Source organism: Phaethon lepturus, unplaced genomic scaffold (assembly GCF_000687285.1).
Source record: "Phaethon lepturus isolate BGI_N335 unplaced genomic scaffold, ASM68728v1 scaffold40390, whole genome shotgun sequence".
NCBI classification, from domain to species: Eukaryota; Metazoa; Chordata; class Aves; order Phaethontiformes; family Phaethontidae; genus Phaethon; species Phaethon lepturus.
The window spans coordinates 44,000-58,172 of NW_010511899.1; the positions used below are offsets into that span (position 1 = coordinate 44,000).

Consider the following 14,173-nt stretch of genomic DNA (forward strand, 5'->3'; position numbering starts at 1 on the left):
CCAAAGAAACTACTCCTTTTGAAATGTTTGAACACTGATGTATTTTGGTGCAACTGTGGGAAGAGGGAAGATTTTTTTCTGCATGCATAGGTCTTGCCAAGGCATCTTTAATAAAGACATGAAATGTATAGCAGTGATAATCATACAATAGGAATGTTATGAATGAACGCTGCAACTTCTCTGTCTTTTATATATATGGAGACTAAAGTTACACTTAATAAACTTGAACATACCCAACATCTGCTGCCTACTGACAAAACAGTTTTTGTACGAAACTGAAATCTCTTCTTTCCTTAAGATCAAATGGAGATTTCATGAAGTGTGGAATCTGCTAGGTAAGTAGCTTCAAAAAAAAAAAACTTGAGATACAGGAGATACACCTGGAGGATGCTTTACCCTTTGGCAACCTTTTTTTAAAGACTGTGAGAAGTGTACAGGAGCAAAGCATCAGCCTTACTCACTTCTGATCCTATGCGCTCCTTTTTTTTCCCCCCTTTTCTGCTCTACTTTTAATGTTCAATCTTTATTATATTTGAAAATTCTTTATACATACTTCCATCATATTACTCCTCTCTACCATTGTCATCCCTTTTATACTGATTTGATAGCAATTTAAATAAACACTCAAACACCGCCAACAGCAGTATATGTTTCCAGAGTGTTTATTTCCACTATTTTCAGAGTGGTTAAAAAAAAAAAAAAAAGCTTTTGATTGTTAAAACAAAGCACATCCTGCCTCCACCTAAGAGGTTAAAAAAAAGGTTAAGGAAATTACTCAGGAGCATGCTTATGAAATGGGCTCTAAAAAGAAAAAAAGGTCAAAAAGACTCCTAACAGTAATAGAATTCAGAAGCTAAAACTTTGGCGTACAATCATATGTAGCCCTAATAACAAGTTACAAATACATAATATTACTTTATGATCCTTGGAAAAGGTTTGTTTAGGTTAAGTATAATATTAATTTTAAGATACTACTGCCAAAATCATTATTAAAGCCTTTAATTGTGCAGGCATTTTTAGATAGCGTTCTGGCAGGTGATCCCAGATTCGGAGGGAGTGTCTAGTCATTCTATTTTCTATTTCCAGTCTCCATTCAAGTATTCATTGAATATTCAAAAGGGAAAAAAATGTTCAGGGTAGCTGTCTAGCAGACATGACTGCAATCACTGTGGAATCTATCAGCTTTTGCTTTCTCCCAAATTAACAAGCACCCATATGTTTGAGAGACCACTTTTTACAATGCACAGATCCAGGCCAAAGAAAAATGCTCTTTCTAAACAAAAATTTGCATTATGAAAATTGTCTTCTCTCTACTTACCTGCCATTTTGTTTTTGAAATATATTAATCTAACTGTCTCCAGGCCTAAAAGGTTTAGTGATCCTTCTGTATTCAAGGGTCGTACCTGAAACAAGGAAAATCAGTCCTTGTAAATAGTTATAATGCACATTTATAGAGTGCATCTTATTCTGAAAGCTCCAAGGAGCGTTATAAACTCTGTAAAAGGAGCACTGTTACAAAGCCAACCAGGGAGCAGAACAGCGTAACTGGCCAGAGCAAACCCTCCTCCACAGAACTGCAGGCTGGAGTGAGAAGTGTCTTCCATCTCCAGTAACACATGCCTGCTCTCAAGAATAACAATTGTGAGTCATTAAAGCCATGAAGCAGGGTTAAAAACAATTTTAGATTTTAAATTTCTGTTTGGAGAACGAGTACAGTGGGAGTTGCCTAAAATTCCACTTAAAAACATAGGTTTAACACCATGCCTCCCAGCATTTAAATAAATAGTTGTTAGAAGTCTACTTCATGTAACAATTCAATTTTGTCTATTAGATGCACAAAGCAATAAACTGTGCTTTTATTTTGTGTTAGTATCATGTCACAATTACACTTTGCAACCTGGTAAGAGTATATACAGATTGCTAAAACCTACTGGTATTTGTGATTTCCAGTTTCAAAATGAAAGAAGCATTCCACTCTCCAAGTCTGCAAATTGTGTTAGAAACACAGTCTTCATAATGAATTTCCATTTTAGAGTCTCCTAGATGTAGTAGTTCTTGTTTGTTGAAAGTAACTTCATTCATTAAATGGGCAGTCTTGAGCCAAATATTAATCAAAGTACTAAATCACATTCTGCTGTGTAGGAAAAAAAAAGCTCTAACTGCTTCATAACTTAAAGTTTGGACATCAGAAAGTAGAGGAAACTTGCTCTAGAAGGCCAGATTCTTCTTCTCTCCTAAGATAGTCAGTAGCTAAGCACCTTGATCTTTGCATTATTTATCCTTACAGCATTGCCATAATATCTTGATCTACATCTGACGTGGAAAATTGATATGCAGAGAGACTGAATGACTAACACAAGACCACAAGGACAATTTCTGGTAGTCCTATGTCATTGAAACAACAGTTAAAGGAATTATGTTTACACTAATACAAAGTTGAAGTCAGTCTAAACTACGGGAAAAAAACCCACTGTTCTTTTTTCTTTTGAAATACAGCTGAGCAAACACCTCCTAAATACCAAGGAAGTGTCAGTTTTCAAAAACTTCTTCCATTTGACAAGTGACCCAAACCTGACATCATCCTGGTTATTTGTACTGGATGAACCAAAATGTTCTAACCCTATCTGTCTACAGTGTTCTTAAGCACTACAAGATAGATTTTTAAAGGCCTCTTTAATTATCCACCTGTTTAACATCCACCATTTTTTGGTAATAACACAGATGCAATCAGTCCCAATGAAGGCATATAGAATTAATACTGATATTGTAGAGAGCAGCTTGGTAAGTCTAACATACTTATATGCTCCAGACTGACCATTCATCTAAAACACTGAAACCACATGCAAACCATGTTTCATATCTTATACTTCAAACAAAAAGCACTTGTTTCTTTGCAGTAGATCTTCTTTTAGTTCAATTATTTTTAAACAAGTAATTTTAATGACAGCTTCTGATGTGCCTAAAAAACCTGGTATGACTGTAGCAAAGCAATATTGAGTGTAGACATACTCTTTAGCTGGTACTGAAACAGCAAGTTACCTTTTTGAGAGGAATAGTCTGAATCCACTCCATGGAGTTCACGTCGAAGATATCAATTGCATTTTCACTGTACACAGAGAGGTATGGTGCATTGTAACCTGAGAGGTAAGGATTAGGTACAGTGTCATGTCAGGGCTATGACATGTCACAGACAGGGCTCAAAATACAGAATTTCTTATGGTTTAACCGTATTTATTACAAAAAGAAGCCCACCCCACAATCCAACAACAATCTTTGCAAAATGTATTTTAACTCAAAAATGGCCAAGAAATTTATTCTGAAGGCAAACTGTCACAAAAAAAACCTAAAACCTCCATACCTTCCCTTTTAACTTTGCACAACCGAACTACTTTTTGAACTACAAGGGGCTGTTTACTCTGCCAAATACTAATGTGGTTCAACTTTTTTTTTTCTTCTAAAAGCCTGATTTTTAAGAGCTTGTATTTTCGTAAGTGATGTGGCAGAAAACATATTGTTGTTATTTAATAACTGTTATTTGAAGGAACTGAGCTCTTAGTCTTTGGCAGATGTACTAAATGAACATCAGTTGGAACTAAACACCATGACGCAGTCATAAAAATCTTCGTTTTTCCTTCTAGCTTTAATTCTCTTTTCTTATTTTCTAGATTGTAAAGAGAATTCTTGTGCTACTCATCTGGCACATTTCCCCAGGATGAAATTTGTTCCACAGGGACCACTTTTAAAGGAGAATTCAGTATTTCCATGTTGGCAGTAAGACTGTCATGGTCTGCCAAGACTAACAAGAGCATCCAATTTGTGTTTAAATGTTAACAGTTTTTGCTATAAAATATACCTCCATTCCGAATTGGAATAACATCAAGTCACTTCATTTAAGGCAATCAAAAAACTTGCATAAATATCAATGACCAGTATAGATGAACTACATATGAAAATATTCAGTTTTAAATCTATTGCAAAATCTTTTATTTTGATTCATTCATTCTCTGTGTCCATTGCAATAATCACATTCTTGCCTGAAAACCAGAACTGACTTACAGGCTGTAAAAGTTGCTCCTTCCATATTCAGAAGGGGCTTCACTCAAACAAGGTGAAACATTCCTCTCCTCAGTCACAATACAGTGTGACTGTATTGTTGTCACAGTAAAGTAAGAAGGCGGACTATTTTAAAAATCAACATAAGACTGGGTTCATTCACATATACTCTGAGGACAAATTTGGCTAATCTTTATGTGCATTCAGAAAGACATTAAAAAGAAGATGGGCATTGCAGGTTTTTTTTTCTCCAACTGTCACAAAGATAAAGTTTCAGCTTTGAAAAAATGTGCAATCAATGTTTAACACCGTTCTTGCTGGAAACTGGAATATTGAAAAATTGCAGTATTTTTCCCTTAAGGTTATGAAATATAGTTTCTGTACTGCCTGTCATACATCGTATTTTGGAAGGGAAGAGGGAGACGGTGGGGGGGAACTTAAAACCTGATCTTTTAAAAAAGTAAAGAGAGGAGATGAATGAGAAGAGTGTCAACAAAAACTGCTGAGGAAGAGAGTATGAAGGAGTAAGAAAAGAAAAGAAAAAAACCCATTAAGTAGGAATAAACATCATTAGAGAAGAACAAGTCAAACTACCAGATCCTGATGACTCTGACCATCAAGAAAGCTTGAATCACAATGCTGAGTCAAAGTACAATCAAATTTTAAGACTTTAAATAACAGCAGTCCAGTAACAGTGGTAGCGAATGCATAAAGATCCCATTAGCCTCTGTAGGACCTGAGACTTTTGGCTGTTTTAGAGATCAGCCCATGTGTCTAGAAATTGGACATCAGAGTTAGAAATCCTGAGTCTTGATTCCTCTTTCTGCTACAGCAGTATAGATCAGTGACAGAGTTGTCAAAACTAGCATAAATGAGATCAGGATTAAACCCTCTGGCTAGATTAAAAATGCTGACAAGAAGCTGAGAGTATTCATTTACCTGTCAGGTAATTATCCTTGAACTTCACCTCCTGTGGATATTAATACAAGCAGTGATCGCTTCAATGCAATAGCAAGCACACTGACACACATGGCAACTTACAGCAAGATGACGGAGTTGCGGGCCACATCAATTCTTGTTGTCTAGATCTTCGGCCCTGGCAGTCAACGTAAACCCCTACGCTGCTAAAACACAGCAGGTATTCTTTATTTGAGATTTCGACTGCACAGATGGCATCAGTTGGCTGCTGTGAGATAAATGATAGTGTGTGGTCATCTGGATGGAGCAGACTGTATGGGCTGCCTTCTCCGTGAAGGGGATATTTTAAGAAACCTGACTGGTAGCCCACACAAAGACGGTCACTGAAGACTGACATCCATTGGACATTCCCCTGGACTTGGATCTCCTTGATCTTTTTGTGACGTGTCTTACTCTGATTTAGTTCATAACAGAGGACCTGCCTTTTCATAGCTACACACAGGCACGTAAGAGCTCCGTGGCGCACATGTCCAGAAACTATTGACTGACAACCTTTTGTCTCTGCCAGCTTATAAAACTCAGTCTCCCTTCCATCCAGGGCAGCCATAGGGAAAAGCCGCACATGACGGTTTCGTCCTGAGATTACTGCAATGAGCTGTTCATTTGGGATAAGCTCAATCTGATGAACCTTCTTGTTGTCACCAACACGGATAATCTCTAAAAAAACAAACAAAACAAAATGCCCCAAATCCAAATAAATAATTTTGAAATGTGAATTAACTAAAACATATATATTTGTAAAGATAAACTATGAAGTAAACCCAAGAAATCCCCTTTATTGCTTCCCTGCAATATTAAAAAGTACAGAATCAAAACTTGCATTTTAATAATACCAGATGTGGCAATGCTGGATAGACCTTTGGCTTTTCTTCATCAGAAAAAGGGAAGAGCAGATCCAACGCAATAACAACCGCTCTATTATTTCAGTATTCATTTCAAAAAACAGCTTATAGCTGCAAAACTACAGGATAAAGGAAAACCCTCAAAGAACTGAAACATAAAATTGAACATGTTGCTTGTTGAATCAGCTTGGGCATCTGTCATTACACCTCTTTACAATACTGAACATAAGTTTTCATTTCCAGTACCAAGGAGGAGGTTACAGAAAAGATCGAGCCAGGCTCCTTACTGAGGTGCACAGAAGCAGAAGAGGATACACTGGTCACAAATTGAAATGGGAGAGATTCCAACTGGATATGCAAAGAAAATGTTTAATTGTGAGAATAATTACACTTTGCAACAGGCAGCCCAGACTGTGGAGCCTCCGTCCTTGGGGATTTTCAAGACGTGACTGGACAAAGCCCTGAGCAACCTGGTCCGAATTCAGTATCGAGCCTGCTTCAAACAAAGGAATAAAGCCTCAGCTGCATTCCAGGTGCTGGACCTTTGTTACTGGAAAGGATACCCAAAACAGAAAGCACACACACCACCTTCTTGATTACCAGCTCTGATGTGGGGCTGTCCAGCTGATAGTAAACTGAGAAACTATAGTAAAAAACTATAGTAAACTGAGAAAAATGAAACCAGAGGATATTGAAAGAGGAAAAAAGAGGTTACAAAGTCACTTTCTGATTATTTAATATTAGGGAAGTTACTACCAGTTCCTAATCTCTTACCATCTTTGGTGACATGCACAACAAATAAACCTTCTTCATTCCCCAGAGCTATTCTTTCATGGTCTATGATATTAAGGAAAAAAAACAAAGGTTATTTTTCTTCGGAAATTCTTCTTCAACAATAGTGATAATTCTGATTAACAGACAGTTTTTTAATATCTTGAAATAAACAAATATAAAGCCAAACCCAACACATTCATGTAACAAAAAAAAATTGGTAACCTCCCAATCTATCAAATTTCTGAAAAAATAAGTCTTTTCCCATTTCTCCTGTAAGTAGATGTAACACTAAGAAACAATTTTTAACAAAATATTCAAAGCACTTAAGTGTACTACCGACTTTGAAATAACTGTAATATCTTATTTAAACATAAACAATCCGAGTTTAACATTTTATGCAGTAGTATTTAAAATGACTAAATTAATTCTCTAGTACTACGTTTTCTCTGTGGTCCCACAAGCAGATTTTGTACAGTCAGTGATTTACATCTATTCTATAGTGCTAATTTCGCCCAGGTAAGGAATTGTGTTTACAGAATAACAAGAGTGATGTCCAATTCTCAGTTAAAATTATTCATAATATTGAGCATGTGTGAATACGGGGAATATTCTTAAAAATCTGACAAAAGTACTGGGTAGTGAATTGCACTTCTCTCAAGCCCATACACATTTCCATATGGGATAAACCCACTACATATTACTCTTGATTCAGTAGATAACATCATTTAACACATTTTTGAAAAAAAAGCATGCTTTTAGCATACCCATTTTTCTTAGAGCTTTCTTCTTATTCATTTCATACCTATGATTGCTGCTGACTGTGTTGTTTTGATGAGGGGTAAGGTGCTGTCATAAGCTTCTTTGGGAACATAGACTGAACGATCTTTGAGTTTGTTCTTTTTCAAGATCCTATGCAATTCATTCAGCACTCCTACCCACTTGCTTTTTTCATTCTCACCATCTGCTAGAATCAGGATTGAACACTTATTACTGGATGCAGAGAGCTGGGAGGCTGTGACCTGGAAAATTTTAAAATATGCATTTTAAGTCATAAGCGATTAAAAAATTAATCACGATCATTTTTACAAGGGATGCTTATAAATGCCCTTTTCATTAGCTGTCTGCACTAAGAATGCAAACATTTAGTTAACAGAAAACACTCTACAGCAATCAAGTACCCACAGCAGAAAAACCTGCAGATGTGAATAACTCAAAGAACTGAGTAACTCAAAGAACTAAGAAAACTTTGGCTTTATTCTAAACACATTTGTATTTATTCTATAATTTGGAAGTGTCTGCCCTAGATAAGGTAGTCGTCTGTTTCTCACAGCAATTTTATAATGAAAGCATGTCTTAACAAAAGTGTTCTGTATTTTTTAAAGACCAATAGTTTTCGTTAATAATTTTATGTAATAGGAACAGTCTTTATGGTAGAATGATCTATGATCCTTTTCATGTATTTGGTACAGCTATTACAGATAAAAATGAAAGCCCCTTTTGTAGGTTTATCTCTTCTCAGCATGCACAGTGATGAACAATTTCAAAGCTTTAAAAACAAGAAGTGAAATACAATGGTATAGTAAAGAAATGATAGGGGAATTAAGACAGCAAAGATATTTCATTGAGGTCAAAGCTTCAATAGAATGCATAGTAAAAATAAGAAAAATATTAGAAAAAAGCCAATGATGGCAAAATCTTGGACCAGATAATAGACATAAATTTTGATGACTACCTTACACTAGATTTCTATACTGACTACCTGATGAATGGAGTTTTCAGAGATCCAATGCATACATACAAAGAAAACATAAAGACTTCAGGAATAACACAACAAATTAAACTGAGAAGCAGAAAGCAACTTCAGGAAATGAAAATGTAGAAGGTCATGAAGAACAGAAGAATTCCAAATGACTAACAGGCGGTTGAGAAAAGTACATCTTATTGTAAAGGTTAAAAAAATAAAACCCACATAAAGTGAAGACGAGAGCTTGTCTAAATGTACCAATGCTATTTTTACCACGAAAATTATATATGTACAGATCCTTATGCACTGCTGCTGCTGCCATGGATACCACACAGCTAGAACTTGCAAAGGAAATAAAATAGTAGCAAGCTGTCAGTGAATTCACATCGTACATCACACTGTGAAATCCTCTACTACTGGGTTACTAGGTTCAAAATGCAATACTTACCCTAAAGATACAAGGGATATCTTTTCGATTTGCATGGATGACATCTGAGGCTAAGACGGAACTCACTGAGAATTCTTCATCCCTTATAGAGACCACAAACATAATTGGGAAAGTGTTAAAGAGAGTAAAAAACTGTGTGTTTGTTTTTCAGTTATATTTCCATAGTTCCAATAGCCTTGTTTCGTGAAGGACACAACAAGGCAACACTGAGATCTAATTTTTAAAATCATTCTTTCCGTTTCATCTGTATATGAAACTCACAAATGCAATGTTAACGTGATTAATTCCTGGTAAATGCTGATGGAGATCTATTCAGAGTATCTTTTTTTTTCTCTTTAAATTAAAACCTTTTTAAGAAGAAAAAAAAAATAATCAAACTTAAAAAATAACCCTGGACCAAGAATACCTCTCCAACTCCCTCATAAAAATCCAAACTCTGTAGGAGGTATAAGCTACAGGTGTTTGAGACGGTTTTGGATAAACTAACCTAGTTCAGAGATAAGCTTTACTTAGTTGGCATGTTGAATGTTCTCAACCTTCAGTGAAGTTGGTAGTATTTCAGAAATACTGAAGACAGTGGGAACAAACTATTTAGCCCTTCTGAATCAAAAACTGTATTAGTTTTACCCTATAACAAAGTTTTACCTGTCTTTCAAAACTCTGTTACGCCCCAAAAGAGCTTATTTTTCTTCTTTATTCATTCCAGATCTTCTACAGAACTGAACAGATGCATTTTGGCCCATGATGTAGTAATGGACATTTAAATTGCCACATATGAACACACAAGTGGAGTTCAAGCTAACTGCAAATACTGCTTTTTCCACAGAAAATTAGAGGCTCTCAACATGGATCACAGTGTTTCTTAAGAGCTCTGGAGCTTGCTTACTGATTTCACAAAAAGAACAAGCAAAAAAAACCCCTCCCAGTGCCTCAAAAGGAAAAGCAGAAAAAAACCCTCCCAATGCCTCTGAAAAACTCCCACTCAGCACCAAACAGCTTACCTCATGTCTATGACCTGATTCACTATCACGCTGGGCTGGGAAGCTTTTCCTTCTGCTACATCATATAGGAAGAGTTTAAAATCACAGATCACTGCCAGTGCTCTCTGCCAGCCTTTCTTTACTCCAGCCGGTTTTGGTACCTTTAGCAAAATAAATTATGATCAATTCTCTGTAAGTTTGCATGCAATAAAAAAATCAAACAGAGAGTACAAAAATCAATTCTCTCATCTAGGCTGACAAGTTTTTATTCAGTGATAACATTAAGCAACATAAGCAATAGCACAGGTGCAGTAACAGCATCAAGCACAGCCACACAGACACGGCAATATATTATTTAAAAAATTCATAGCACCAGAGAGTCTTTCTTCCTATTTCACAAACTCATTCAAAGCCATATTAACAAATATAGAGAAAGAAAACCCATCTCTAGTTGGTCAACAGGAATATGGCCAAAACTACGTTGAGTAATTTTTTTAATATTTATGTACAAGCATCCATAACAATGACCCTACATAATAGTAGCATCAACAGAAAGACTCAAAAAGTCACAGGCCCTGGAAGATGATCTGATCTCTAGACTGACCAACTCAAAGCACAGTGGGCAACAGAGATGGGAGAGAGAATTACTGTTGAAAATGTAGGAGTCGCTTTGTGAAAATTTAGCTCTAAGTTTCCAAACTGTTACCTTAAGGTATAATTGGACCCATCACCCCCGACGCCCCAATTAGAGTTTAATTCCAGCTCCAGAAAGCAACAAATTTATTGTGAGTGCCCCAAATGCAGCTACCTGATACTTACTCGGACATGAGCTTCATAAGCTGTTCCTATGCCTTTCTGTGGATCTATTCCCAAAGGCCCCTTAGTCTGTTCGGGAGGGATTGGACATACTGCAGGAGCCTTGTCTGCACAGGTCACATGGCAAGAGAATCCACATACTTGTGAGGAGGAAAAGAAACAAAAAGATTCGTTGGTTATTTCTTGTGCAATGCAAAAGCTATGACAATGATGACATTTATAAAGGAATCCTCTCTTTTTGACCAACAACTGAATAGTTTCACTGAACTTTGCTATACCTCCACAAATGTAAGTCTGTGCACAGCAGCAGTTCATGCTTTTATCTGCTCTAAATTCTTATTTTCTCATTTTCAGAGGTGCATGGATACACAGTCTGGTTTCATACAGGTTAAGAACGAGGCTAATCAGAAGCTCAAACGGAGATGATTTCCTCTAGGCCCGACTCTACCAGTAAACAAAAAGCTGGAAGCTCCTCTAAATGATGAGTGTCATTCTGTGTACATACAAACCTAGACTAAATTAGTCCTGAAAAGAAGCAAAATTGGTACTGAATGGCAACGTTGGCTTACATTTTGCCCCGAGTCAGAAAGTAAAGCTGCTGTCAGCATAATTGACCACTGACTGTGACTGCTACTTTAAATAAACTGAACTAAGCTCTTCTGCCACCAATTGGAATAAGTATGTCCCCAGTTAACTAGATAATCTGTGATGTTCAAAATGCTTGGCTTTCACTGTTAAAAGACTGAAGCATGAGAATATATTCTGTTACTCAAAATATGAACAGAAGACACCTGCATTATCACACCACAACATTTACCGTGCAATTTGCGTCTGTAAGAACTTAGGTTCACATTTCCTGCTTTCACAAGTGCTTACCTTCACAAGTACAGCCCTGTCGTATTAAACCGACCATCAGAGATGTGCATTGATTGCATTTTGTTGGTGTATTAAATGATTTCACTACAAACTGGTGGGCTTTAGGCTGTGAAACAAGCAGACAAGGATGTTAATACCTGTAACACTTCTGAAGAACAGTTATTTTTTTTCATAGACATAGAGTGCATAGGTGCATTTAAAAAGGCAGCTTATTTGTGTTTGCCGAAATGGGATCTGAGCTCCTACCACACGGGCTGAAAAAAATTCCTTACAAGTGCTCATTATTGATAATTTAAGCCATCTTCTATAAACAAAACCATGGAAACTGGACCTTGTCTCAGAACATGAGTTTGGTTCCACTGCAGATAAGGAAAGTTGCCAAAATCATTCCATTACACTCCAGAAGTTGAACATATGTATGCGTGTGCTTGGTCGGCACCTGGCAGCCAGCCAAGGTCAATCCACCACAGTATCTTCTAAGCTGCAAATTCAATGCTCCTCTGTAGGGAGTGTTGCCTTAGTTCAAAGAAAAAATCAGACTTTTCCAAAATTCTAATTTTTATACCAGAAAGCATGACAGAGTTCAGTTTTATGGTATCAGGTGCAGGCAATTTCAGAACACCCAATTTAAAAGCAACGGTGTATAGATGAAGTTGATTTTGAAAGGGCTTCTTGTTACTTCTTGGGAACACAGACTACATGAGTAAGGGTTTTAATTCTCTCTCCCCTCAAGGATGGCAGTGCTGATGCTATGATATCAAGGCTAAATGACTAGGTAATGTGATAATATGATTCATAAAGGCCTCATATAAAATCCAGGAAGCTACTTTGCTTTTCTAAAAGAACTCCCAGCAAAGTAATAACTGGTAGGTGGAGAAAAGATACAGCATAGGGTGAATACAAGGCTGCTCAAACTACCTGGATGACGTACATGATCTGAAATAAGACAATTTTGCAGACTACTTTAATGAGTAGGTATATTAAAATTTTATTCACTTTCCTGTTTTTCACAGCATAAGATATCACAGCTAAGGGCTCAAACTTCATCCATATTTAATGACAGTTTTACTGTTACAATGGAAGCTTTCTGTCTACAGATGGATGTCTTGTTTTGAAACTTGCAGGAAAACAATACTTAGCTTTAAAAACTGATGCAATCATAAAATAACAAGGTTCTTCAGGGAACATAATAAATTATAAAGCCAATCATTACTCACTGAGCAAAACATTTGCAAAAAATCAAATGATGTGCACAGTAAAAATCTGTTTCACATGATTCCAAGTGCACTTACAGTATTTTTTTTAATTGATCTACTAGGACATTGCCAACAGAACACAGTCAGCTCAAGCTTTTTAGCTTGCCTTTCCCCAAACAAAATCTTCTGTGATTCTGCAATTTATCAAAGCAGAGAAGCAGACCTATTACAAAGACAGACTTACTTCGTTGATTAGTTGCAGAAAAACTATCATTTTTTTACACATACAAAAGATTCCTAAGTCATTGAGGCACTTCTGAAACTTTTATGAGAATTTTTTTCTTTTAATAGCTTGTATCTTGTTACTCATTTGCTTGAATATATGCAGTTCACTGTGAATTAGCATACACTGACTGACCTATTTGGCCAACAGCAAATTAATTTCAATAACGGATGTAAAATCAGTATTTATGCATGTAAAAAGCCAGAAGACTGAAAAACTGGAATTCCTTCTCCCAGCCCAGTGCTGCAGTGCTGGCTGCAGTGCTCATTCTACGTTGCTTATAAAAAATGCAAATCTATGATTTAATTTTAAGCTTACTCTTTGCCTTTTCTCAAAAATAAGCATCTAATTAGCACACAGATGTGCTAATCTGAGTCTGGCCCACAGTGACACCAGTTTTACCATATGCAGAGGATAGAGGCAGGGTGGTCAGACACATGCTGGAAAACCCTCTTTCTAGGAAGTCTCTTTTACCCTCTTCATGTTCTGGTTCGTTTCTCTCTTTCTAATGCTCAAACTACTGTTTTTCCTATAATCATATGCCTGTGTGCTGCTACAGTGGAATGCCTAATACAACTTGTCACACCACGTAATGTAAGAATGAGGGGTTCTAAACTTTAGAAAGCAATCAGGTTGCTTACAAACAACCCTTCTAGGCAGTTCTGGTAAGACTACTGTGATAAACAGTTCTCCTGAATCTGTTGCCCAGGAATGATATTTTTGCCCTGACTATATAAAAAGCGTGAACACTTGACTGAATACCTTTGGTGCAGAGAGTCCCGATCCAATATATGCTGTCCTCATGGTTGGTGTGTGAATTGAACGGGGAGGATGATCTGTAACCTGAACATGGGCCCCAAAGTATCAATAAGACATCTGATACACGCTATCACAGATAGCTTGAATAAAGTAAAAAGACTGTAACGTCCCGCCCATCCCCAAACATACAAGCAATGAAACCAAACTGATTAACACAGGACTCAGAAAACAAAATCTTATTTCTCAGCAAAATGATGTGCAAGATTAATCTCTTAAATATCAAAAGTAACTTTGTATTATCTGAAACATTTGCTTGAATCTTTTCTGATGTAAAATAATCAGAGTTAATTTTTTTAACAGGGAAAGCAGATACATTATTATAGTTGCAGAGCCTGGCCAGTATTTTATTGACAACACTTTCTGC

The 14,173-nt window shown here is 36.6% G+C and overlaps 1 protein-coding gene across 1 annotated transcript in view; it reads right to left on the minus strand.

Moving 5' to 3' along the window:
* Window positions 1-14,173, minus strand: part of LOC104619382 (serine/threonine-protein kinase MRCK alpha-like) — a gene marked incomplete at its 5' end in the record, with an annotated part of 43,935 nt that overhangs the window by 16,356 nt on the left and 13,406 nt on the right. Inside the window, 10 exons of the mRNA XM_010285253.1 lie at window positions 1,319-1,403; window positions 3,040-3,137; window positions 5,095-5,688; window positions 6,648-6,710; window positions 7,450-7,666; window positions 8,840-8,921; window positions 9,841-9,980; window positions 10,639-10,775; window positions 11,512-11,617; window positions 13,753-13,833. Coding sequence (XP_010283555.1) covers window positions 1,319-1,403; window positions 3,040-3,137; window positions 5,095-5,688; window positions 6,648-6,710; window positions 7,450-7,666; window positions 8,840-8,921; window positions 9,841-9,980; window positions 10,639-10,775; window positions 11,512-11,617; window positions 13,753-13,833 — 1,603 coding nt within the window. The remainder of the gene's footprint in view (window positions 1-1,318; window positions 1,404-3,039; window positions 3,138-5,094; window positions 5,689-6,647; window positions 6,711-7,449; window positions 7,667-8,839; window positions 8,922-9,840; window positions 9,981-10,638; window positions 10,776-11,511; window positions 11,618-13,752; window positions 13,834-14,173) is intronic.